This window comes from Suncus etruscus, chromosome 5 (assembly GCF_024139225.1).
Source record: "Suncus etruscus isolate mSunEtr1 chromosome 5, mSunEtr1.pri.cur, whole genome shotgun sequence".
In the NCBI taxonomy this organism is placed as follows: Eukaryota; Metazoa; Chordata; class Mammalia; order Eulipotyphla; family Soricidae; genus Suncus; species Suncus etruscus.
The window spans coordinates 156,577,072-156,602,924 of NC_064852.1; the positions used below are offsets into that span (position 1 = coordinate 156,577,072).

At 61.4% G+C, this 25,853-nt stretch overlaps 1 protein-coding gene across 4 annotated transcripts in view; it reads left to right on the forward strand.

The window, feature by feature from the left end:
* The window catches only part of ADGRB1 (adhesion G protein-coupled receptor B1), a 38,470-nt gene extending 12,707 nt beyond the window's left edge, over positions 1 to 25,763 (forward strand). For 2 of the 4 annotated variants that reach the window (XM_049773826.1, XM_049773825.1), the window contains exons 16-30: positions 452 to 495; positions 10,810 to 10,951; positions 12,513 to 12,616; positions 13,930 to 14,032; positions 14,334 to 14,484; positions 15,078 to 15,147; positions 15,615 to 15,681; positions 16,690 to 16,775; positions 19,969 to 20,140; positions 21,333 to 21,428; positions 21,513 to 21,567; positions 23,365 to 24,038; positions 24,333 to 24,368; positions 24,468 to 24,575; positions 25,033 to 25,763. In XM_049773826.1, coding sequence (XP_049629783.1) covers positions 452 to 495; positions 10,810 to 10,951; positions 12,513 to 12,616; positions 13,930 to 14,032; positions 14,334 to 14,484; positions 15,078 to 15,147; positions 15,615 to 15,681; positions 16,690 to 16,775; positions 19,969 to 20,140; positions 21,333 to 21,428; positions 21,513 to 21,567; positions 23,365 to 24,038; positions 24,333 to 24,368; positions 24,468 to 24,575; positions 25,033 to 25,230 — 2,106 coding nt within the window. In that variant the 3' untranslated portion in view covers positions 25,231 to 25,763. The remainder of the gene's footprint in view (positions 1 to 451; positions 496 to 10,809; positions 10,952 to 12,512; positions 12,617 to 13,929; positions 14,033 to 14,333; positions 14,485 to 15,077; positions 15,148 to 15,614; positions 15,682 to 16,689; positions 16,776 to 19,968; positions 20,141 to 21,332; positions 21,429 to 21,512; positions 21,568 to 23,364; positions 24,039 to 24,332; positions 24,369 to 24,467; positions 24,576 to 25,032) is intronic. The other 2 variants (XM_049773828.1, XM_049773827.1) reach the window with 1 other exon arrangement.
* Positions 25,764 to 25,853: the final 90 nt, after the last annotated feature.

The following is a 25,853-nucleotide window of genomic DNA, read 5'->3' on the forward strand; positions in this document are numbered from 1 at the left end:
CTCAGGGGTTTTACTCCTGGCTGTCTGCTCAGAAACAGCTCCTGGCAGGCCCAGGGGACCATATGGGACACCGGGATTCGAACCAACCACCTTTGGTCCTGGATCAGCTGCTTGCAAGGCAAACGCTGCTGTGCTATCTCTCCGGGCCCGCACATTCTTATATTCACTTTCTCAAACATGCATTCTCACGGACACTCCCTCCCTCACTCTCACTCTTTTACACACACAGCCTCTGTCCCCAGTCAGCACCTGAGGCCGTCCCCTGAGCCCTCCAGTGTTGTCCCCCTTCCCCACCTGCAGGCCCCAGATGTGGCCTTTTTTCCCCCCAGCTGTGTGGGGCTGCTATCAGGCTAGCTCACCCCCTGCTCTGCTCACGGAGAGGCCCAGGGCCCGGGCAGTGGTGGGATGGGGGTTTCGGGGCTGCTGGGCGCTGACTCCTCCCTCCCCCCAGGGCACCACCAACCAGACGTGCATCCTCTGGGACGAGACAGACGTGTGAGTTCTCTGCGCATCGCGGCCTGGGCCTGGGCCAGGGGGTGGGCCGGGTGCTTTGGTTTGGTGCATCCTGGCGACTTTGCTCCCACCTACTGCCTCGGCCATCCTGTGTCGTCCTCCGGTATACCAGGCATAAGAATGAGCTGAGTTGCCCAGGCCTGGGCCATGTTGAGCTTGGGCACGTGGAAGTTCCTCCTGCTCTGGGCAAGGCTATAACCAATATGGCCGATAGATGTGCAGGGAGGGCGGAGATTCCTGCTCTGGGCAGTGCCATACCAACAGATGTGCTGAGAAGGTGGGGGCTCTAGGCAGTGCCACGACCAATAGGCGTGCGGGGGCTGGGACTCCTACTTTGGGCAGTACCATGACCATGAGGGGTACTGGGAGAGCAGGGGCTCCTGCTCTGGGCAGTGCTGTGATGCCGATAGCAGGCTTGGGGGATAGGGACTTACCTGAGTACCTCGGGACCCTCCCAGACATGAACTAGCTCAGTTCATGTTTTCATCATGACCTTGCCTTCTGGCCCCTAGACAGACACTATTGGACATCTGGTGGCAAACTGCGCACCAGAAGGACAGGTCCCTCCCGTCTGGGAGGCCTGGCCATTCCTGTGTGTCTGGAAATGGCTCTGCGGAGCCTTGCATACACCACATGTAGCAGGTGGCCCCAGGTCATGCTCACGGCTCAAGCCCACTTGGCCTCCGCCTATCCCCTCCCCAGCCGCATGCATGGGAGGGAGTCTCAGGTCAGTGAGGAGTGCTGGGCTGTGGGGAACTCCTGCAGCCCACCTCCCTGATGGGACCTCTCAAGATTTGAGGAAAAGGGCGGCAGCTGGATCTGCATCCACCAGAGTGTTCTAGCAGTGTCTGCTGCCCGGGAATGGACCTAACTGCCCTCCACCTGAGTCCACTACACTCACCCCATCACACTGGCTTGGCCCAACACACTCTGACCCCTCCCACAACCTCACCCCTTCATACTGGCTTGACCTTTCACACCCTCACTCCATAACGCACTGACCTTGTCACATTCACCCTGACGCCATCACACACCGATCCTGTCACACTCCGGTCACACTTACGCTGACCCCATCACACACTGGCCTAACCCTGGCCACACTATGAATCCTGCCCCTGTGTTTCATGTGGAACACGTCACATCCCTATGGCAGAGCTGCCTTCCAGAACAGGCAAGACACACTCAGCCTGAAGCAGCCAAGTCCTTCCCTCTCCCCTGTGCCCTCCCCCCTCCCCTGGAGCCCCCTGCCCCTTTCCCTGGTATCTTCCTGCCCCTCGCATCTGGGAGCCACGCACACTCACACCAACAGTGTCCCTGCTGGAGGTGCAGTCCATTCACTCTGAACAACTGGTGCTGGTGCTCCCTGAGCCCAGTGTCCAAGTCCACTCTCTTCCCCTGAGCTGCACTTATGGAGCCCCCACCCTGCTTTGCATTCTGGCAAGGGTCAAGAAAGGTGTCTGATAAAGGGAAAGGGGTAGGACAGTGTCCATGAGGGTGCAGGGCGGATGGTTGGTGAGCAGCTGGGTGGGTGAATGTGGCTTGATGGCAGGTGGGCGAATGGGTGGGAGGGCGGGTGGTAGAGGAGCCGGTGGGTGAGTGGATGGAGGGGTGGGTGAGGAGATGCATGATGTTGGTTGAAGAATCGATGTGTAGATGGAGGCTTGATCAAGGGTGCATGTGAGAAGGCCAGTACCTGAGGCTAGAACTGTAGATGTAGAGGCCCTTAAGTATGTGGGGGAGTGGGAAGGGCCATGAGCAAACTCTGTGACATTGTGCCTCTAGACCTGGGTCACCCAATGAGGCTGTGAGATTTGACAGCTGTGTGAAGGGCCAGTGGTGGCTGGTTGAGTGGCTTGGCCTGGGAAGATGGTTCACTCTTTAGACAGCACATGTGTGATTTGCGTATCACGGAAAGGTAGTGGGTGAAGTCAAACAGCTCAGAGATCATCAGCTGATGGACAATGAGGGAGGGGAGGGGAGGGAAGCTGTGGAGACGGGTGAATGGATAGAGATGGACGGACGAGTGAGCAATTCAGTCTGAGGAGGAAGAGGTCGAAGGACTGGCTTAGGTTAGCTTTCTAAATTGCTTCATCAAGATGCCTCGACTCCACATACAGGTCCTCTTAAGCAACACAAATATGTTCTGTCCCTCTTCTGACCTCTGGAATCTCATTTTCAGCAGGGCTGTGTCCCTCTGAAGGCCCACAGAAAATCCCTTCCCATGGCCTCTGGCTCTCCCCCAGGTAGCCGTTGGCATTCTGTGGCTTCAAGCAGTAGCATGATACTCCAGCCCATCTTCTTCCCTGTCTGTTTTCTCTTCCTTCTGTAAGAACCTCAGTCAAAGCATCCAGGTCTGTCCTGAACCTAGATGGCATCGAAAGGTTAATGTACTTACTCCTGCCAACATCCCAAATTAGGCCATGTTTATAGATCCTGGCGGTAGGGTTTTAACATGGACATTTGGAGACAATATTTATTCAACTTCTGAATAGTGTGCCTGCTTGCCTGGTGGGTGGGTGGATGGATAGATAGATGGATGGATGGATGTAGGGGTGGATAGATGGGTGAGTGAGTGGATAGATGGATGGATGGATGTAGGGGTGGATAGATGGGTGAGTGAGTGGATGGATGGATGGATTGGTGGATGGGTCAATGGGTGGGTGAGTGGATGGATGGATGGATGGATGGATGGATGGATGGATGGATGGATGGATTGGTGGATGGGTCAATGGGTGGGTGAGTGGATGGATGGATGGATGGATGGATGGATGGATGGATGGATGGATAGGTGGATAGGTAGGTGGATGGATGGATGAGTGGGTGAATATATGGGTGGATAGATGGATGGATGGATAGGTGGGTAGATGGGTGGATGGTTGGTTGATGGATGGATATATATATAGATGAGCGAGTGAAAGATGGAGAGATTATGTGTATATTTGTGGATGGATGGGAAATGAATAAGATTATAGATGGCACATTATATATGAATTCATGGAGAGAAGAATGAATGTGGACACATGGATTAGTGGATGAATGAATGGACGGGTGGTTGGTTACATAGAAGTGCCTATTATAAATGGATTTACAAGGAGCTGGATGGACACATGCACGTATGGATGGATGTGTGAGTGATGTAAGTGTATGAATGGATGATACCTAGATATAGAGGGATATATGAATGTATGGGTTGTGGGTGGATCAGTGGTGGATGGATGCATCTATGGATGGATGAATGAATAAATAACTGGGTAGATGGATGAGTGGTGGGTGGATGGATGGGTGGGAGGTAGATGGGTGAATGGATGGAGGGATGTATTTATGAGTAGTTGGGCTGGATGATGGATGAGTAGATGGAACGGCGGGTTGGTGGGTGGGTGGATGGATGGGTGGGTAGGTTGGTAGGTGGACGGGTTGGTGGGTGGGTGGATGATAGGTGGAAAGGGAAAGGAAAGCTGTTGGCAGCCAAGCCAGTGACAAGGGCAGGAGAGAGTAAGGGACTATGGTCCTGAAAGGACAGCTCCCTGGTCACCATTCACAGAAGTTTGAAAGTTTCTATGTGTCCTGGATACAGAGACCACGGAATTGGGATTTGCATGGAACACTGAAGGCTGGTTGGGCCCCCAAGACCTTCCGCATCTTAACACAGCAGGGGCCTGGCCACATGCCCTCCCCAGGCTCATCCTGCATCCAGCATTTCCGAGGCATCCTCTGCCAGGTGTGGTCCTTTCCCTGGGAACTCCAGGAAGGGCTGTTTACTGCACATCCACTGGTTGGTTCTGAGAAGTTTCCTAGAGGCCCTTGTTCCGTATGGGTTGGGGGCAGCCTATAACTCTGACTCCTCAGTTCCCTGCTCCTTAGTCAGATTGGGGGGGGTCTGGTGTGGAGAGCGGCCAGCTCCCCCTTTTCCCTTGAGCACAGCAGCCCTGCTCAGAGGTGGAAGTGGAGGCTTGAGTGCTTGCTGACTGCCCTGCAGTCTCCTTTGTGCCCTGGCCGCTATCCTCCCCCCACCCCCAGCCACTGCCCGGCACAAGGCCCCTTTAAGAGCAGAGCCTTCCAGTCCTCGGTTTCCCTGGAGAGGGCAATGAGGGGGCAGGCCAAGGGGGAATGAGAGGGGCCGAGCGGAAGGGAACTTTGGCAGGCTCCCCGGTTCCCAGCCTGTTTTCTCCCACGCTGGCCCTCATGGAGAGGCTGGGGAGGGACAGGCCAGCATAGGGCTCTCTCTGGTGCCTGGGAAGGGTCAGCAGGCAAAGGGTGGGGAGAATGAGCCCTTTATGTGTACACCAAGGAGTCTCAGGAAGGGTGCAGGGTGACGTGCAGGGCCCCGGCAGATGCCCACTGTCCTGGTCTGTCTCCCCACTCTGGACTAGCTTGTCCATCCCCCTTCTCCATCCCTGGCAGTACATGGCACAGGTGGCTGAGGCAGCCAATCACCTGCCCTTCCTTGCTGTTCTGGAGCTGGGGGTGGGGAGGAGCCCATGAGTCCTAAGGTCACGGTTGCTAGGACCTAGGCTGGGCCAGGGATGTGAATGACAGCAGTGCGGCTCTGTGGTGTCTGTTCTCCTGGGCCCTCCCTCGTGGCCCCTCTCTGACCCTGCCCAGCTCAGTGGCTGAACCTGTGTCCTCATCAGATGCCACATCTCATCAAACCTGGAGCCACAGCTCCAGTCTGTCTGCTCATTAAGGAATAGGGGACTACCAGCAGTGTCCCCATCCCCCAGGAGGATCCCCCCCAAAAGGATCCCATACTCCAGTAGAACCCCCACACCCCACAGGGTTCTCACCCTCCAGGAAGGTCCCACCCACCAGGAAGGACCCCAGTCCCTAAGAAGGACCCTGCCCCCAGCTATGGAGGCTCCCTATAGACCTCAGCTGTTAGGACAAGCCCCACCTCAGGTCACTGCCTGAAGGAGTCTGCAAGACACTCTTCAGTGTGTCCCTTCACTGCCTATGTATCTCTCTGTCTGTCCCTCAGCTGCTGCTGTGTGCATGTTCATCTACCCACCCATCCATCTCTCCAGCTGCCCATCAGTCTGTCCATGTGCCCATCTATTCATTCATCAGTCCTCTGTCCATCCTCTCACCCACCATCCATCCTGTCACACATCAACCATCTATCATCCATCCATCCATCCATCCACCCATCCATCCATCCATCCATCCACCATCTATCCAATCATCCACACATTCACCCACCCTTCTACTCACATACCCAATCCATGGACCCATCTACCAATTCATCCACCCACCCATCCATCCATCCTTCATCCAACCAACCACCCATCCATCCATCCATCCACCTACCCACCCACCCACCCACCCATCTTTCTACCCACTTACTCAATCCATGGACCCGTCTACCCATTCATCCACCCACCCATCCATCCATCCTTCATCTCTCCATCCATCCACCTACCCATACATCTCCCCATCAGTCTGTCCTTCCAGCTATTATTCTTGGGTTCCTGAGACCTGGGGCTCTTAATGAGGCTCCTCTCTCCAGGTGCCACACTTTGTCTCAGCACCTCAGCTCCAGGCTGTGCCATGGCTTTGACCCCTGCAGGGATGAGATACAGGGAGGAAGCCTGTAATATGGGGTGGTAGGCAGAGGGCGACTCCAGGCTCACGTCCTCACTTAGTCTTGGTATGGAGACCTGGAAGTGGGGTGCCGGGAGCCCATAACAGGTGGGTCGCAAGGTGCCAGGGTCAGTGTAGCCCCCCAGTGTATTGTATCTGTCTGGCTAGTCACAGGATGCCACTGAGGCCCCCACAGGGCAGCTTGCCCCATGCCGTGTCCTATGCTCTCAGTTTGCTGGGGGCATCAGGAAGGCCCCACGTTTCTTCTGATGTGGAGATGGTGGCCACAGTAACACCGAAGATCGTGGGGAAGATACTGGTGACCAGGGGTATGGTGGCCATGGCAGTGAGCCTGGGGACTATGGCTGGAGGATGGTGTGGTTGTGGCAGTGTGAGGGAATATTGCTGTGGTAGTGTGGCCATGATGAGGCTGCAGATGAGTGATGAGGCGGGGATGTGTTGGTGTTAGTGACAGAGTGACAACCGCAGTGGTTTGGGCCGTGTTGGTAATGGAGTGACAGTTGCTGTGCAGGTTGGCCATAGCTGCAGCCATGTGATGGTGTCAAGGGTGTGTGTGTTGGTGATGGAGTGAAGGTGGCAGCTGTATGACAGTGCGGGGGGGGGGGGTGGTATTGACAGAGTGACAAAGGCGGTGGTGTTGGCTGCAGTGACAGCCACGTGACAGTATGGGGGTATGGTGGAGTTGGTGACAGAGTGACAGCAGTGGTAGTATTAGCCATGGCGACGGCTATAATGACAGCTGTGGGTGAGGACAATGTCCTTGCCCATGCCAGGTGCTGGTGCTCCGTGAGTCCCAGGGGAGCCAGGTGACAGGCTCCAGGGACTCTGCAACCCTCATGAGGGACAGTCGGCATGGTAAGGCCGGACAAGTGTAAGTCAAGGGAACAACTTCGGAGCTGCCTGGGCTGTGAGAAGGTTTGGGGTTTGCTGAGCTGCAGGGCACCCCAGGGCACCCCATGATCAGCCAAGCTTGGGCTGGGGCCTCCAGCTGGTCCAATGGCAGAGGAGCTGATGGGGACACAGCATCCAAGTAGCAAAGGGCTCAGGGCATTGTGGGGCCATGGCCCAACCTAGGCACTATGCTTCCATGTAGGTGAGGACATGGATACCCCTGTGAGTTCCCTGATGAGAGGAGGCTGGGAGCAGAAGAGATGCCACAGGAACAGCAGGGTTCAGGGTTCAATGGGTTCAAGAGGTTCAGAAGGGTTCAGGGTGGGGATGAGAGACAGTCTAATTCAGTAGGGAGACAGTAGGGTTCGGGCGATAGTAAGGTTCGGGGGTTGGTGGAGTCTATGGGACAGTGGGGTCAGGGAAAATGTGTTTTGAAGAGACAACAGAGTTCAGGGGAACAGCAGGGTTTAGGGGACAGTGGGGTTCAGGAGGACAGCCAGGGCCCAGGGGATCAGAGGGTCAGGGGACAATGGGATCAGGGGACAGTGGGGTACGGGGACTGTGGGGTTAAGGGGACATCAGGTCTTGGGCCATCAGGGTTTAGGAAACAGTGAGATCCGAGGACAGCATGTTCAGCAGGGACAGTCTGACCAGGGAGGCCATAACTGCTGGTATTCTGACGCCAGACTGGAGCCAGAGGCAGCGTCTTTGGGAACATGAGCTGCTCTGGGGGCCGCAAGGCTGCCTGGCTGCCTGGCCGCAGAGGGATACCGCCCCCGGGTAGGATTGTGGCTGTAGGACATGTTCTTTGCAGGCCAGGCCAGGCCCATCTGCCACCAGGGTCCTCCCAGGGCAGCAGGCATGGGCCCAGAGGAGTAGGACTGAGTTGGGCCAAGCTGAGGCTAGGCAGGTGCCCGACCTAGGTCTTCTCTAGTGTCAGAGCTGGAAGTGAAGGAGCAATTGCCTTGGTGCATGGAGGGGTTTGCGAGCTTCAGGGGATCTGGTGAGGCTGTGGCCTTTGGCAGGGGTTTGCTCTGTCTGGTCACAGGTGGCCGAGAGGGTGGCGATTCCTCCTGGGGAGAGGGGGGGCAGCAGGGCAGCAGAGCAAGACTCCCGTGCAGGGTGGTCCACATTACTCTGAGCTCAGAGATAGCTAAACAGGCTTCCTGGGGGAGCAGACCCAGTGTGAGCAGGGCCTGGGGCTTGGAATGGGCACAGCAGGGTCGAGGACACACATGGCTTAGCATTGGCGGGCTGGGGGGCTGGGGGCCCAGGAAGCCCCTGGCTGCAGCGGCAGCCACCCCCTGCTCCCCTCTCACTCTGCTTGCGTGGGACGCTGAGTCACCAGCACCACGTAACCAGGCAGCAGGCCCAGGGGATGCTGTGCACATCCCATAATAGCACCTGCTGCGTGGGCCACAGGGCTGTGATGCGAACCCCAAAATCAGTGCCCCAGGCTCCCCACCTCCCAGCCCGGAGCTGTCACCGCTTCTCCCAGGCAGGCTGGACCTGAGTCAGGGGAAGCTGCAGGCTCCAGTGCTCACTGAATCCGAAGGCTCCCTTGGTATACCACTGGGGGCCAGGGGCCATGGGACTGAGTGCTAAGATAACAGAAAGTGGCCTGCTGGCAGCCAGTCTCGGGAGGGCAGTGAGGCTGTCCCAGGTACTGGCCTTCCAGGGGGCTGTCCCCGTCAGCCCACCTTTTGTGGGTGCTGAGTGGAGGCAGCACCAGCCAGATCCTCTGCCTCTGTTTCTGGGTGTGCCCTGGTCCCCTCATTCGGCCTGCCCCCAGCTCTGAGGAAGGTGGATGTTGCTGACCCAGATTTCTCAGGCCTGGGCTTGGGCCCCAGGCAGGGGGCTGGACTCCATGACCCAGATAATTCCAACTTCCAAAGGCCCAAGCTGTCCTGAGCGGCACCCGCATGGGGTACGGTCACTGCGTGGGAGGAGATGAGGCCACTGGTGAGGAGGCAGGCGCAGGTGTGAACGAGTCAGCCTGGGCCCGCACCTGCCAGCTAGTGACCCCATGTCCCTGTAGACCTGCCAGCTGCTGCCCTGGCCGGCCCTTGACCCTAACAACCGGGCACCGTCCCCAGGCCTCCCAGACCCCGGCAAGCAGAGAGCCGGCTTCCCTCATGCTGGTTTAATGAGGTGGCTGACAGTGGCTGGACTCGGGAGCTGGGCACAGGCAGAGCTGGGGCAGTGTGGTGGGGACCCCCTGCTGGGCTCTGGTTGCATCCATTTGGGCTGGGATCTGGCACACATGACTAGAGCCAGGGTGGACATGCCGCCTTGGCCAGCATCTGCTTCGGGGCTGTGGCCCGTGGCCTGTGGCCAGTCCTGACCCCGTCGCTCCCGGCTCTGGGCTGGAGGGAGCCGACAGCTCCCCGAAAGCCGTGCTTCGGCACCTCTGAAAGGGACGCAAGCCTGGCTGGCTCCTCTGCTCTGTCTCGGACCCATTTCGTTCCTGTTCCATGGTTGGGGTGCTGAGGTCTCTGCTGGCAGTGGGGAACTGTGGGGGAGTGAGTGGTGAGGCTGGGTCGCAGTCCGAGACTTGGGATCTCAGATCGGAGCTTGTTCTTTCTCTGGGGCCACAGGCTCCTGTGGTGACTGGAGCACCCCACCCCCACCCCACCCTCCCAAGCCACAGAGGCTCAGAGCTGGTTCCTCCAGCGCTCAGGCTGCTTTGGGGGCTCTGCTGGCATCTGGACTCTGGGTCCTGGTGAGCGGAGGACAGCCGCTGTGAGGAGGAGAGGGGAGAAGGGCAGGCTTGGGGGGGGCCCCCACTTGGGTTGCAAAGTGCAGCAGGAAACGGCATGATGTGTCCCCGAATCCAGGGGCTCTCCTTCCCTTCCCTTCCCTTCCCTTCTTGCATAGTCAAGATGCCAGCTTGGGCTTGTGCGGGCGGGTGGGGTTCCTAGCTCCTGCACCCCATCCTTCTCAGAACCGAGCCAACTGGGGGTGACCTCCAGGAAGGGGGGAGGGGCCGGTGCTTGTGAGGCCTCGCTGGGCGCGGGTGGGGGAAAGCAGCCTCGGGGGGGGGGGCACATGGCCAGCTGCCTTGGGGGGCCGCACGGGGCCAGCCTAGGGTGCCCCCTCCCCGCAGCAGCGCAGCGCCAGCCTCGCAGGTGGCCCGTGTTCCTCCTGGGCTGACCTGTCCAGTGTCCGGTTCTAACGGCACCTTCCGGGGCGGTGGGCAGGCCTCGGGGCCGGGTGCGCGCGTGCCTGGGGAGCCAGTGGGCTGCGCCGCGCGCGCGTTGTCAGCTCCGCGCCTGGCTCTCGGGGCTCGGTGCCTGGGGGTCCAGGGTCGCGCGTGCAGGCGGGGGCCGGGAGGGCAGCCAAGGTCGCGGCGGCGACCCTCCCCGGCCCTCCCCGGCTTGTCCCCTCCCGGCTCCCGCGGCTCCCGCCGCCCCCGGGCGCCAAGGCGGGGAGAGGCGGGGAGCGGCGGGCGCGCGGCGGGCGCAGGGCCAGCTCCGGGCCTCGGGCTCCCGCCGGCCGCGCGCCCGCGACTCGCTCTCCGTGGTCCCGGCTCCGGCTCCGGCTCGGGCGGCGGCGGCGCGGCCATGGGCACGCTCGGGGCTGCGGGGGCCGGCGGCGGGGCGGGCGCGCGAGGTGCGGGCGCGGGGCGCGCGGGGCCGGGCCGGGCCGGGCAGGACAGGGCAGGGCCGAGGCGGGCAGGGCCGGGCAGGGCAGGACAGGGCAGGGCCGAGGCGGGCAGGGCCGGGCCGGGCAGGGCCGGGCAGGGCCCCGCCGGCCGCCCGCCCGCCCGCTCACGCCGCGCCGTGTCCGTGTCCGTGTCCGCCCCAGACCCTCCTCCCCCGCACCCCCGCAGCTCGGGCCCTGGTCGTGGCGCGGCTGCCGCACGGTGCCCCTCGACGCCCGCCGGACGCGCTGCCTCTGCGACCGCCTGTCCACCTTCGCCATCTTAGCCCAGCTCAGCGCCGACGCGGTGAGAGAGACCGACCCCCGGGGCGCGCGGCGGGCCTGGGGGGCCTGAGCCCCGCCGGGGGAGGGAGGGCGCGGGCCGAGCCCTGGGGGATGCCCGTGGCCATGGCGACCGCATCCCGTCCCCGTCCCCGCCGGCGCCCAGGCGGCCGGCCGGCGGGGGCTGGGTGGGGGGCCTCGAGGCCAGGATGCGGCCTGGCACCGCTCCTACCCCGGCGCAGGAGCCCGGAGGTACGGGGGGTCCGCCCCGCTTCTCTGCGCAGGCCTCCCTCCGCGGTGCTGGCCCCTTTGTCCTCTGGGACTGGGGCGTGGGCCCAGGCAGAGCCCCTGCCGCGTCCGTCCCAGAGGCGCTGCCCCTCGGCTGTCCTGTGCATGACCCTCTGTGGACAGTCGGGGAAACCGAGGCCCTGGAAGGGAGTTTGTGCACGATTGGGGGGGGGCGGGGGCTTTGTGCCCACCGGTATCCCCTGCCTGTGCCAGGCCTTGGCCGAGCAGAGCAGCTGGGCGAAAGGGGGCCCTTAGGGAAGGTTGTCCGCTTCTCCTGCCCCAGGGGCTCTGGAATGGGGTACAGGCCCCACATTCTTCTTCGGCAACCAGAACCCTCCGGGGTTTGCCCCTTTCCCACAGTCGCGAGGTCTTTCTTTCCTGAGCCTCAGTTTCCCCTCTGTGCAGCTGCTAGGACCCAGCAGGTGGGAGCTCACAGTCCCTTTAAGTGCCCCCCTCAGGCAGGAGACCAAAAGAGTCCATGGGGCACACAGGGCCAAGGCGTGAGTGAGCTGGCTGGATTAAAGCTGGGAGTTGCTGAAAGTGGGGGCTTGAGGTTAGGGGTGCTACCGAAAGAGCCCTCACCCTGGCCCTTACTCTCCTAGTGGGCTGGAGTTGTACAGGGGCATCCAGGGCTGGGCACAAGCTCAGAGCAATATTGAGAGGGAGCACGAGTGGGATTGGGGTGGGTCCCGCACCGTGGGTGAGACAGGAGCCAGCAGGCCCGAAGGTCAGTCCTGACTGTGTCCCTGGAAACTCCTTGCCCAGTCCCATGTGTTGGGAGAACTGTCACCTCCCAGGGGTATGGACAGCCCAGCTGAGGCTAGGGCCGGGGCACTGTGCGAGAGGTCAGAGTGGGGCTGGGTCAGGGGCAAAGTGAGGATGGGGTCAGAGCGACAGTCAGTGTGACAGAATCAGAGTGATGGGATCAGTGTGATGGGGTCAAACTGAAAGTCAGAGTGTGGCAGAGTTCGAGTAACAGGGTCAGACTGAGTGTGATGGGCTCCAACTGACAGGGTCAGATTAACGGAGTGAGAGGGTCAGGGTCAGAATGTGACAGGATCAGAGGGTAATGGGGTCAGGGGTGACGAGTTCAGAAGGTGACTTGAACAGGGCAGGTATGGTGTACAGGCTGGTCACCCTGCTGGACTAAGGCCCAGAGACCGAGACCGGAACTATAGGGCGGGCAGGGCTACAGGGCAGCTGGGCCCAGGAGTACGGTCTGTGCAGGGTTTGGGCTCCCCCCAGATGCCCAGGCCAGTTTCCGGAGGGCTGATCCGTCCTTGTCCCCTGCCTCCCAGAACATGGAGAAGGTGATCGTGCCATCCGTGACACTCATCGTGGGCTGCGGTGTGTCGTCTCTCACCCTCCTCCTGCTCATCATCATCTACGCGTCTGTGTGGAGGTGCGGAGGGGGGGCTCATGGCTTCCCATCCTTCCCCCTTGGGGTCCCCGTGCACCATCCATTCCCCCATCCTGCCTCTCTTCCTGCCCTTCTTTCCACGGCCAGCCTGGACAGACTCAGACAGGTGGCCCAGGTGGCCTGAGTGCTATCTCCTGAGTGTCCCGACTGCCACATTTGCCCACCCCCTCTGCACACATGGGCCTCAGGGTGAGGCGGGCAGGGTAGGGGCAAGGGGGGGGACACCCCTGTAACCAGCCTGGCCATCACACCAGCATGTCTCTGCTGGCAGCAGAATGCCAGTGGGCCACAGGTGCTGGGCTGACCACAAGCCCGTGGGATGGTCCAGGGGGCTGCGTTTGACTGACCAGCATTGGTACCCCTCCATCTGCCCATTTGGTGGGACATCTGTCCTGAGTCCCCAGGCCCTCTTGACACCCGGAGCCACCATTTTCCTGTACGCATGTGAGCAGCTCAGAGCCACTCCAGCACTGGGGTACATGTCTGTGGAGCTTAGTGTTCATGTTGGAGCTCAGCCAGTGGTAGCTGCAGAACTGCTCTACTGGCTGGAGCAGAAGTGGGGCGGGGGGGCTGGTCCTATCCTACCACCACCATTCAGGGCTCCCCAGCCTGGAGTCACATGACTAACTAGTGTGACAGTGAAGGTGGTGATGCTGCTAATGAAGGGAATACTGGTAGCGGCGCTGGTGGTGGAAATGGTCATGGTGCTCTGGTGCCGCAGGTGCTGGTGATGATGGTGGTCATGGTGCAATGATGGTTGGCGTTGATGGTGAGCTGGTGCTGGTCAAGGTGGTGATGACCATGGCCAAGGTGCTGATGGTGGTGGTAATGGTGATGGTCATAGCCATGATGAGGATGGTACGGTGCTGAAGTTGATAGAGGGAGTGACGGTGGTGGTGGTGGTGTTAGTGGCGATGGTTATAGTAGTCGTGGTGATGATGGTAGTGGTTATGGTGTTGATGGTGGTGGTGGGGTGGTGATGGTGTGCTGCCGATGGTGATGAGAATGGTGGTGGTGGTGTTCATGGTGACGGTGACAGTGATGATGGCAACGATGGCGGTGACAGTGATGATGGTGGGGTAGTAGCTAATGGCGATGGTGGTGCGGATGGTGGCAAAGCTGCTGCTGGTGGTGGTACTGATGTAGTGATGATGCCGGAGATGATGGGGAGGGCGATGCTGGTGATGACACCGTGAACACTGCAGGTAGGGCACCGGGTCTTGGTGCTCTCCGGGCCCCACACTGAAGAGGCCTCAGCAGCCCCATCACATCAGACCGGCCCTGTCTGCCCGCAGGTACATCCGCTCCGAGAGATCCGTCATCCTCATCAACTTCTGCCTGTCCATCATCTCCTCCAATGCCCTCATCCTCATTGGGCAGACCCAGACCCGCAACAAAGTAGGTGTCCTGCCTGACCCTGCCATGGGACTTTCTGGCTCTCCTGCCCAGGGCACCCTAGCCAGGACGGTGTGGGCCGTTTGGCTGCTGGGATGAGGGCCTGGGGCCTGGGCCAGGGTCGAGCTGTGTGCAAATGAGGGGAAGTTGCCCTCTGGGGCTCAGCCCTGCTGGATGAGGGTGAGGGACCCACTGCTGCTGCTGGGGAGGGACAGCAGAGCAGGGTGGGGGCCTCTGGACCGGGCATCTGGGGCAGCCCCAGGAGCCGGATCAGAGCGAGTGCTCGAGTGCCCTGTGCTCCCAGGTGGTGTGCACACTGGTGGCCGCCTTCCTGCACTTTTTCTTCCTGTCGTCCTTCTGCTGGGTGCTCACCGAGGCCTGGCAGTCCTACATGGCCGTCACCGGCCGCCTGCGCAACCGCCTCATCCGCAAGCGCTTCCTCTGCCTGGGCTGGGGTGAGTCACTCCGACCTGTACCTAACCCGGGTCTGGGTGAGGGATCCCTGACCCCTATGCCACAACCTGTGCATGGGTGAGCTACCCCCAGCCCATACCCCACCTGAGCCCAGGGTGAGAGACCCCGGACTCCCAGACCACACCTTAGGCATGAAGGAGTCGCTCCCAATTTGGCCCTCGCTGCTCTGTACCCCACCCGGGACTAGGTGAAAGACCCCCAACCCTCCCTATACCCCACCCTGGCCTGGATGAGGAACCCCAAAACACCCTAAAACGCTCTGGGGCCTGGGTGAAGGACCCCAATCCCCAAAACACCCGGGCCTGGATGAGTTGCCCCCAAACTGCCCCATCCCGCCCCATAACCGACCTAAGCCTGGATGAGTGACCCCCAACCCATAGCCCCTGCCCTCCATCTCATCATCCGTCCCCCTGCCCCCGCCAGCCTGCCCCCCAACCTCTGCTGTGGGCAGTGCTTACTCCTCTGTTCTCCAACATGCAGCGGTGGGACTCTGGGAACTGGGCAGCCCCCACTGTGTGCTCCAGGACGGGCTGGGAGGCAGGAGGCCAATGGCTGCCTCGTTTCTCTCTTCCAGGGCTGCCTGCTCTGGTCGTGGCCATTTCTGTGGGCTTCACCAAGGCTAAGGGCTACAGCACCATCAACTAGTAAGTTAGGCCCACAGGGCAGAGTGGGGCAGAGTGGGGTTGGAGCCGAGGCTTTGATCCCTGCCTGGAAGTTGAGGGCTAGCCAGAACCCTAGTGCCGCTCACCGCCTCTTTGAATGCCTGGCAGCCTCTCTGTGCCTCAGTTTCCTCTCCTGCCAGGCTGATATGTGGGCTGCTCCTTCATGGAAGCCTTAAGCCCAGGCTGCCCAGTAGGGCAGCGGGATGGGGAGCAAAGAGTCTGGGCAGACCCTCCCCAAGGGCAGGGGGCAGCATGGTACATGGGGTCCCCTTGTATACATGCATGAGTGCATGGAGGGGCCTGGGCCTGGGCTGGAGATGCTGCAGGGTGTGCAGGCAGCCTGGACGGATGCTCTGGGCCCCTCGGCCTGCCCAGGGAGGGGGGCTGCAGGTTGCCAGGCTGGGTGCTGGGAGTGGGCCCCCAGCAGCGTCTGACCCGTCTCTCCACAGCTGCTGGCTATCCCTGGAGGGGGGCCTCCTCTACGCCTTCGTGGGACCTGCCGCTGCCGTAGTACTGGTACTGTCCCCGCCGCCTGCTCCAGGGCCCAACAGGGCTGTGAGATGGGGTGGTGGCAGCCCATGGGGGCAGGTGTGAGGCAGAGATGGGATCCCACAGTTCCCCTTAGTGCCCAGCCTCTGGTCTCACCCACATACTTCCCTGGGAGGGTGGCAAGCAGGGCCCAGTGCACCAGGCACCAGGCTGGCATTGCCCTCACCTCCCCAACAGGACTGGACTCCCACAGCCCAGCAGCCATATGGCCACCCCGGCCCAGACCACTGGGGACAGGTGTGAGACTGGGTGCTGGCTGACCCCCACCCCCCATGGCCCACATAGTCCTGGCTCTGTTGCTGGAATGCTGGAAACATGCCCTCGGAGGCAGGGCTGACCCAGACGGGGCCTCTCGGCCAGCCACTGAGCCTGGACCCAGGTCACTGGCAGAGATGCTGCCATGATTCTTGGCTGCTGTGTCTGGAACTTTCCATTGAGGGGGTGGAGACAGATGAGCCAGCCAGTGTGGGGCCAGTGCTGGAGCCTCCAGAAGATCTGTGGGTGCAGGCGTGCGGGCGGCCTCACATCCCCCAAACCAGTCCTGACCTGCCACAGTGCCCAAGGACGAGAAGTTGTGAAGAGTGGCCCTGGGGGGGCCTCACCCTGTCTGGAGTAGGGGAGGGGCTGAGGGGGCAGGGGGCTGCTGGGAGGGCTGCCCTGGACCCCTAGACACAGGGCCTATAGAGTGGGGCCATGGCCGGTGCCCCTGAGAAGGGAACACCCCTTCCAGGGCGTGGGAGAGCTGAGGATGGGACTTTATGAATGCCCTCGCCCCTACCTGCCCTTTGCCCTCTGCCCCCAGCTCAGTGTCTACCCTCCACCCCCCAAACTCTGAGCTCCTTGGTGCTGATGGAGCTGATGACGGGTCGCAGAGAGTCCAGCTGCCCAGCCCAGTGCAGCGGGGTCCCGGAACGTTCCGCTAGGGGTGGTCCTGGAACCGCACCCACCCACACTCTACCCCCCCTCACCCCGCAGGTTAACATGGTCGTGGGCATCCTGGTGTTCAACAAGCTGGTGTCCAAAGACGGCATTCCTGACAAGAAGCTCAAGGAGCGTGCGGGGTATGGCCACACTGCCCCCCTGGGCCTGTTTTCCCGCCCGGCCCAGCCAATTCAATGGATGGCTTTTGGAGACCCGCCTCCTTTCTCAGCATGGGGTGCGGGGGCTGCCTGTCCTGAAGACAGAGGGGCGGTGCCCCGGTGTCCCCTGGCACCGTCTGGCCCTGGAGACTGGCGTCCAGCCAGCGAGTCATGTGGGAGGAGTCCAGCCGGCCCTGGGTGCCAAAGAGCTCTGAGCCCCTCTCCCTTCGTGCCAGTCTGCGTGTCTGTCCTGTTCCTCCCCAACTTCCTGTCCTGGCTGGGACAGCAGCGCCAGGCCCTCAAGCAGGAGAGGGGCGGGCGCCTTCAGTCCTTGCTGTGGAGGCCTGTGGCAACTTCAGACTTGCCGTGCAGAGATTACTATACCTCAGATGGACCCCCCCACACCCCACTAGGTCCCTTACACCTCAGAAAAGGCCCACACACCTCACAGGGCCCCACACACACTTCACAGGGCCACACACACACCTCACAGGGCCCCACACACACTTCAGAGGGCCACACACACACCTCACAGGGCCCCACACACACTTCACAGGGCCACACACACGCCTCACAGGGCCCCACACACACTTCACAGGGCCACACACACGCCTCACAGGGCCCCACACACACTTCACAGTGCCCCACACACCCCACAGGGCCCCACATCCCCACCAGGCCCCATATTCCCACCCCCAGCATTCCCCTTGTCCCCACAGGCTGGTATGGCTGGGCACTGGAATTCAGTGGTGCTGCCATGTCTGGGGTTTGCGGGCAGCACAGACAGAGGTGCCCTGCCAGCCTCCGAGGGGTCAGCCCCATCTCTACCAACCCTCCACCGCAATCCCACAGTGCCACCTGGACAGGCCTGCGCCCAGAACCCCCCTGCCCATCTGGAACATTCTTGTTCCCTCATGCACCGTGGAAGCCTGTACCCAAAAACCCAGCCCCTATCTGTATCCCAGAACCCCTGGTCCTCACCAGTACCCTGAAAGTCCAGCCCCTGACCTTCCTCCCCTCCCCCCTAATAATCTCTTCCTCCCGTCCCCTACTGGCCCCCACCTTCCTCTCCTCTCCTCTTCCTCCTCCCCTCCTAACCCCACATGCCTCCTCTCTCCCCTCCCTCCACCCTCCTCCCCTCTTCCCTCCTGAACCCCTCCTCCTCTCCTGACACCACTCCGTGTATTTCTGGGAACGTTTGCTTTTGTTTCAGCCTGGTAGTCTCGCCTGCAGTCGCGCCCCGGGGCCCGGGGTTGCCCCTCAGTGCCACAAGAGAAGCTCCTGAGACCCCTGCCCGGCCTCCTTTGTGCCTGGCCTGGCCACCACCCTCGTGGGAGCTGCCGCTCTGCCTCTCCCAGCACCTCGGGACTCTGTTGTTCACTCGGGGCTGCCAGGACTCCCTACTCCCTCCCCAGTGCCTCTCTTCATCTTCAGGGACAGACCCAGTTGTACCCTCCAGGCCATAAGGCAGCATGGATGGGAAGGGCACCCAGGCTCTGCCCTGGAGTGTGCTGGCGAAGGGCGAGGGCCGGGGGCCAGGGGCGCATCCACGTCATGTCTGTGCCAGAGGGTTCAATTGAAGGTCCAGGAAACAGGAGTGGGCTTCAGGTCTGTGTGTATGCAGTGTGAGTGTCCATACCCAAGCCTATGTGCGTGTCAGTGTGAGGTTGTTCCTGTGTAACCAGGCGTGCATGTCGGCCACGTGTATGTGCTTGTGTGGTTGTTTTTGTGTAAGCATAGGCGCATGCCAGTTGTGTGTATGTATGTGTCCACATGATGTTGTTTTTGTGTAAGCATAGGCGCATGCCAGTTGTGTGTATGTATGTGTCCACATGATGTTGTTCCTGTGTGAGCATGTGTGTATGTGAGTATGCATGTGTCTGCCCTCAGGTGAGTCTGAGCAGCCCTCCCATACTCCCTCCTCAGGGCCCTGCCCAGCCGAGAACTCTCAGCGGTGCTCCAGTCGTGGGGCATGGGCAGGGAGTAGGTGGGAGGTGGGATGGGCCTGGGAGCCAGAAGTCTGAGCTGCAGAAGGCTGTGCTTGGCACCCCGCAGGGAACCCCGAGTTACAGAAAGACGTGGTGAGGGGCGCTATCCTGTCCCCCCATGCCACACCCCGCTCTCTACCCCTGCCCAGCGCCAGCCCACCTGCTCCCACCCTTCATGACTCATGGGGCCTGGCGAGTTCCCTGGTGATCTCTGCACACAGTGTCCTGCCCCATGCTGTCCCCACACAGGTGACCATGTCCACCCACAGGCAGCACAATGCGGGCTGGACTCTGGGAGGACCCCCTGGAGTCAGGGGCTGCATAGGCACTGCGAGGCCAGCACGTGTCTGTCCCTGTCTGTCTGCCCACTGTCTGTCCCTCCCTTACAGACGAAGGCTCCCTCCTCTTCCTTCTGTCTCTCCCTCTCTCCAGAGCTCTAGGCCTGGCCGAGGACCGTCCCTGTGGGTGGCCACCGGGATGCTGAGGGCTGAGTGTGGGACCTGCCAGGGACCTCCTGACCCCTACGCAGCTCCCCATGCTAGGCCCTGGACAGCCAGGGACAGGGTCCTGGGGGCACCACTTCCCTGGAACCCTCAGGTGGAGCAGTGGCTGCCATGAGCTCTGCCCCCAAGAGAGGACACGGCAGGCTGGGCAGGAGGACAGAGGGGCCTGTCAGAGGACAGAGGGGTGGGATCAGGTGCACCCCGGGGAACAATCCAGGGGGCCAGGCCAGACCAGACCAGGCTGAAGCTTTGGTTGTCCTGAGCAGGGCTGAGATGGGAGGGTTATCTCTGTGGTGGAATCTCACAGCAGGTAGTGTTCTGGGCTGGTCTTCAGGCGGTGTGTCAGGAGGGGTGTGTCCTGGGCAGGGCTTCAGGCTGGTGGGTGTGTCCGGGGCAGGGCTTAAGAAGGAGGCCGTGGCCTGGGCGGTACTTAGGCGTGGGCGTTCAGAGGGGTGTGTTATGGGAGGGGTGTGTCCTGGGCGGTCCTTAAGTGTAGGCTTTCCGAGAGGGGTGTGTCCTGGGCAGGGCTTTAGGCTGGTGGGTGTGTTCTGGGTGGACTTGAGCAGGAGGGGCACGTCCTGGGTGGCGCTTAGGTGCAAGCTTTCCGAGAGGGGAGTGGCCTGAGCGGGCTTTGGGGTCGTGGCCTCGGGCCCTGGCCACTTGCGCTGATGCCCAGCTCCGCAGGGCCTCGCTCTGGAGCTCCTGCGTGGTGCTGCCGCTGCTGGCGCTGACCTGGATGTCGGCCGTGCTCGCTGTCACCGACCGTCGCTCCGCCCTCTTCCAGATCCTCTTTGCCGTCTTTGACTCCCTGGAGGGCTTTGTCATCGTCATGGTGCACTGCATCCTGCGCAGAGAGGTGGGCGCGGCCAGGCGGGCTCAGCGTCCTGCCAGCTCCCTCTAACAGCATCGCTTCCTTCCGGGTCTTCCGGACACGGTCTGCTCTAGGCTCTCTAGAGCGTTCAGGAGTGGCCACAGGGCGCCCCCAGACAACATTGATCCCACCTGATGGTCACTTCAGAAAAGCCTGATCTGGCATGGACCCCAGGAACAAGGTCCCCAAAGTCCACCTCTTGAGTGGAGGGAGAGGCCTGCTTAGCTCCCCATCAGTGTCCCAGGCCCCACCCTGGGCTGTGTCTGAGTCCTGTGCTTCCTTGGGAGGGCTGCATGGGCCAATGTTAAGTGAGGAGCACAGGAAAACACCCATGGGCACAGAACCTTACAGAGATGGGCCGAGCCCAGGCTTCCTGGGAGCGGCAGCTGGATTAGACGGGTCCAAGCCACTCTCCTGAAGGAGTGACCAGGCGGCGCTTTAGGGTGTGGTCCAGCCTGGTCCACCTGGGGGTGACCCTGTGTCTCCCTCCCTTAGGCATTTAGCAGGCGCTCAGGGATGGTGGCGATGCGCGTGCTCAGAGGTAGAGCTCAGTAGGTGCTTGAACAGTAGTTTCAGTTATGTAGACAGTTGGTAGGTGCTCAGTGGTGGGTACTGTGGGCACTTAATGATGATGCCTAGTAAGGGGTCACTAAGTTAAGTCCCAGGGGCCTGAGTTCATCTGTGCCTGAAGCCTTCTTCTGACGGAGACTCAAACCAGGGTCTCCTCTCTCCTTGCTCATGTCTGTGTGTATACAAAGTCAGGGTGCACGGGTGCTCTGGGCTAGCCCTTCCAGAGCAAAGCTAAGCAGCCGGCATTGTCTGAAAGCCTCAGAGTATGCCTGCCCTCCCACCTTCTCCAAGCCTGGCCTGGGCGGCCTCCTCTGGAGGGCCTCTGCAGCTGCCCCTCACACCTCCCTCCTGTCCCTCCTCCCAGAGACCTCTGCAGCTGCCCCTCACACCTCCCTCCTGTCCCTCCTCCCAGAGACCTCTGCAGCCGCCCCTCACACCTCCCTCCTGTCCCTCCTCCCAGAGACCTCTGCAGCTGCCCCTCACACCTCATTCGTGTTTCTCCTCCAGGAGGCCCTCTCTGGGCAGCGCTGGGCCTGTGTGCAACTGGAGACGGAGCTGTTGTGGGCCCCGCAGAGCTGTGCTGACCTCACCTCCTCTACCCCCACAGGTTCAGGACGCCGTCAAATGCCGCGTGGTGGACCGGCAGGAGGCAGGTGATGGGCACTCTGGGGACTCCTTCCAGAATGGCCACGCCCAGCTCATGGTAGGGCCCGGCGCTGTGGGGAGGGGCCCTGGGGGGATGGGGGGCTCCGGGCCATGTCCCTCAGCCAGCCTGACTCTCTTGCAGACTGACTTCGAGAAGGACGTGGATCTGGCCTGTAGATCAGGTGAGCGCCTGACAGGTGAGAGCGACGGGTGGCCTGGCCTGGCCTGAGTGCACCTGCTTCTTTTTCTTTACTGTCTGTCTCGTGTGTCTGTCTGTCCTCATCCACCCTCGCTCCCGCCCGGAGCTGAGACAAGCCCACACTCCCCCGCCCCCAAAGCCAGAAGTGGTCTGGGAAAGACATAAGTCGCAGCACACACTGTCCTGTGTGAGCTCTGTGTGGGGCACTGGGTTTTCCTGACAGGGCCTGGCCAGCCACGTGCCTCTGGATGGCCCCACAGCCTGGGCCATCTCTCCACTCCCAGGGACCAGTGAAGCTGGGTGGCCCCCTCCCTCCTGTCCCCAGCCCGTCCTGTCTTCAGCCTCCCCGTGTGCTTCATGGCTTCATTGTCATCGTCATCCCAACTGAGGGGGCGGGCAGCAGGGAGGAGGCACTCAGAGCCCGTGACCAGCACTGACCTTCCCAGAAGCAACTGCAAAACTTGGGGTCCAACTGCCAAATCCATGAAGGGACCCCCCCCCCTAGTATCTTATTCTGTGCACCACATGCTGCAGTGACTGTCAGGCACTGGCCATTCTCCCTTGGGTTGGCTGTAACTGCCTCTGCTCCTGCCCTTTACTGGGAGAGAATTCCAGCCAGCAGCTTTCTCTCAACCAGGACAGAAGGCAGAAGACAACTACAAATAATTCGCGAGTGTTAAGCTCTTTTGTGAACACCTAAAAAATTAAGCTGTAGAAGTTAGTAAAACGCTCAGGGTGACGTTGCCAGTCGAGAGGCTTTAATGAGGGGAGAGCAGGGTTTTTATGCCCTGCTCTAGTGGGAGGAGTAGTAACATAGGATTGAAACATAAACCAATCAGATTTGTACAAGTACAACAATTTTAACCAATGGGAGCACATTTTGATGGCGGGAAGGATAAGAAGGAACCTGGCAGGATGAGGGGAGGGGAAGCAAATTCTTAAACAAATAGCTAATTGATATTTACGCAAATACAATTTTTTGTTTAGCCTATTTTCCATTTAAATCTTTCTTTTGTGTAAGCAATAAGGATCATAATTTACAAAAACATATCTGCTTGAGAGCAGGCACAAAAACAGGTTCCATGGAAAGGTTAAGGAATCTGGTTAAGCCAGATTCTTTGTGCTGAGCTAAATTTATTTGCAGAGTTTTCTGTTGGTTCGGGGCTATGCAAACTTTTGTGGCTTGAGTCAGGCAGGCGGTGGAAAATTCATTCAGAGTTCCTTTGATATGTGGGGTGCTCGGTCTCCCACAGTTGGCCATCTATGGAGGCCCTCTGCTAGCCGACCCCTCTGCGGCACAGCCCTTGGTGGACAGAGGGTGCCAGGTGAACAGGAGGGGCTTCCTGGACAGGTGACCCCTGCGCTGGGCTCCCTAGGAGATTGTGTCTCCTGTGTCCTCTCATCTTGTGTGCTTTTGCCAACCCCCCTGACAAGTCACCCCCAAGGGTTCAGGGTGTCGCACCAGCCCTGTTTGGAGGCACCAGCTATGTGGGGTCTAGGTTCATCCTCCTGCCTGGTGCCCAGCCCTGAGGATTTAGGGGGATGGGGAGGGGCTGTGTGAGGAGCAGAGCCGAGGCAGGCGGGTGTGCTGAGCGACATGCCTCTACCCACCGGCTAGGAACGAGGCAGGAGGGGTGGACATGAGGGGTGGGCATTGAGCACACTGGGGGCGAGGCAGAGAAATGGGGCGCCCAGACACAGTCCGTCCAAGCAACCTGCCCGCTCCTCCTGCCACCCCAGCCACGGTTCCCTCGAACCAACCTGACCCCCTCCCTCGCCTGTGCCCCTCCTTCAGTGCTCAATAAGGACATCACGGCCTGCCGCACGGCCACCATCACGGGCACCCTGAAGCGGCCCTCCCTGCCCGAGGAGGAGAAGCTGAAGGTGCCCCATGCCAAGGCACCGCCGCCCAACTTCAACAGCCTCCCCGCCAACGTATCCAAGCTGCACACCCACGGCTCCCCACGCCGGGCAGGCGCGCCCCTGCCCGACTTCCCCAACCACTCGCTCACCCTCAAGAAGACGCCCAAGTCGGCCTTCGTGGGGGACGGCGACATCTTCAAGAAGCTGGACTCGGAGCTGAGCCGCGCCCAGGAGAAGGCCCTGGACACAAGCTACGTGATCCTGCCCACGGCCACGGCCACGCTGCGGCCCAAGCCCAAGGAGGAAGCCAAGTACAGCATGAACATAGACCAGATGCCCCAGACCCGCCTCATCCACCTGGACATGGCCCCCGACGCCAGCGGCCACACGCGCAGTCCCCCGGCCCGCGAGCCCCCCGATGCGCCCCCCACCCAGCCCCCGCCACCCCCGCCGCCACCCCCGCCCCCCCAGCCGCCCCTGCCCCCTCCGGCCCCGCTGGAGCCAGCACCCCCCAGCCTGGGGGACCCCGTCCCCCACGCAGGCCCCAGCACGGGGGCCGGAGGCAAGGCCGAGAACATGACCACACTGTCCGTGGGGTCCCTGGAGGTGAGGGGCCGGGGAGGCAGGGGAAGGGTCTGGGCGTCTGGGGAATGGCTGAGGGGGAGTGCTGGGAATGTCCCCACTCTGCCTCTGGGGCCTGCCTGGGGTTGATTGAGGGAAAGGAGAGGGGATGGCCCAGGCCCTGGCCCACCCCAGCCTTGGGCTCCAGGAAGCCTAGGTCCAAAAGCTTCTGCCAGGACTGTGCCCTGGGCAGGTGCGAAGTGAGGGGCCTGGGGACTGACTCTTGGGGGCCGGGCTGCGCGTTGCCCCTATACACAACCCTTTTCCCCCCACCCGCAGCGGCGGAAATCGCGGTATGCTGAGCTGGACTTTGAGGTGGGTCCCAGGCCCCGCAGACCCCGGGGAAGGAATGAGTGGGTGGGGGAGGGCAGTACCGCCACCGAGTCCCCCGTCCGCCCCTCCCCTCCCCTGCAGAAAATCATGCACACCCGCAAGCGGCACCAGGACATGTTCCAGGACCTGAACCGCAAGTTGCAGCAGCACGCGGAGAAGGAGAAGGAAGTGCTGGGCGCAGAGAGCAAGGTCTGGGGAGGGGCATGTCTCATGCTGGGGGCCAGCCCCGGACACATCTGGGGGTGGAGCCCATGCTGGAGGCAGGCGGGTCATGTGGTAGGTAGAGCATCATGCTGTAGGTGGGTCCTGGGCGGGTGTGTGGGTGAAGTCTCACGCTAGGGGAGGGCCTGGTAGGTCTGGGAGTGGACCCTCAGACTAGGTCTGGTCCTGGGTGGGCAAGCCTCCTTTCCCAGGGTTGTGTGCCCCCTTCATCCCTTGGCCCTCCTTCCTTCGCTCTGTTCCCCTTTCCCGAGGATGAGCCTGTGTCTGCCCTCAGAGACTGGGCAGCACCGGGGAGGTGGCTGGGGCTGGACGGTGCCCTGGAAGCAGGGACCCTGAGGGATGTGAGCTGAGCCCACGGGGGTCCTGGGTCTCCGTGCCCACCTTGATGGCTGTCTCCTCTCCGGCTCCTGCGCATGCTGAGCAGCTGGAAAGGCAACAGACCCCCAACAAGCGGCCCTGGGAGAGCCTGCGGAAAGCCCACGGGACTCCCGCGTGGGCCCGGAAGGAGCTGGAGCCGCTGGCGCCGGTGCCCCTGGAGCTGCGCGGTGTGGAGTGGGAGAAGCCGGGCGCCACCATCCCGCTGGTGGGCCAAGACATGATTGACCTTCAGACTGAGGTCTGAGCAGGCGGGCAGTGGCCAGCACCGGCCCGGACGGACGCTCTGCCGGCTCCTGCCACAGGCCAGGCACGGACAGGACCAGGGCGGAGGGCCAAGCCCGCGCCCCAGCCTCAGGGCGCTGGACAGACAGCCCTGCAGAGGCAGGCAGCGCAGAGAGCAGAGCCAGACGGGACAGGAGGCGGCCACCCCGCAGGCCCAGGGCTTAGAGACTGCGAAAGGGCCGCAGACTCTCCCTTCTGGGCCTGGCTTCGCGCCAGGACCCGTGGGCGGTGGGCCAGGGTCCGTGTGGCCGGCCCTGCCGGGACCAGGATCTGCCTGCTGGGCCCCACGGCCTGGCGCCGTTTTTAGACACCCCATCTTTGGGAAGCAGCCAGCCCTCACACTTCCAGGGCCCTGGGCCCCAGACCCAGGAGAGCACAGCCCTCTGCCTGCCCAGCCCTGGGGCAGGCCCAGGAGCCTATTCCGTAAGAAGCAGGGCTGGGGAATCTATTTTTTCTCTCCTTTTCTTTTCTTCAATAAAAAGAATGAAAAACCCACTTCACCTGTGTGGTTTCCGTGATGCACTCTGCCCTGCCCTGCCCTGCCCTGCCTCCCAGGGTACCTGTGTCCAGGGGAGCAACAACGGC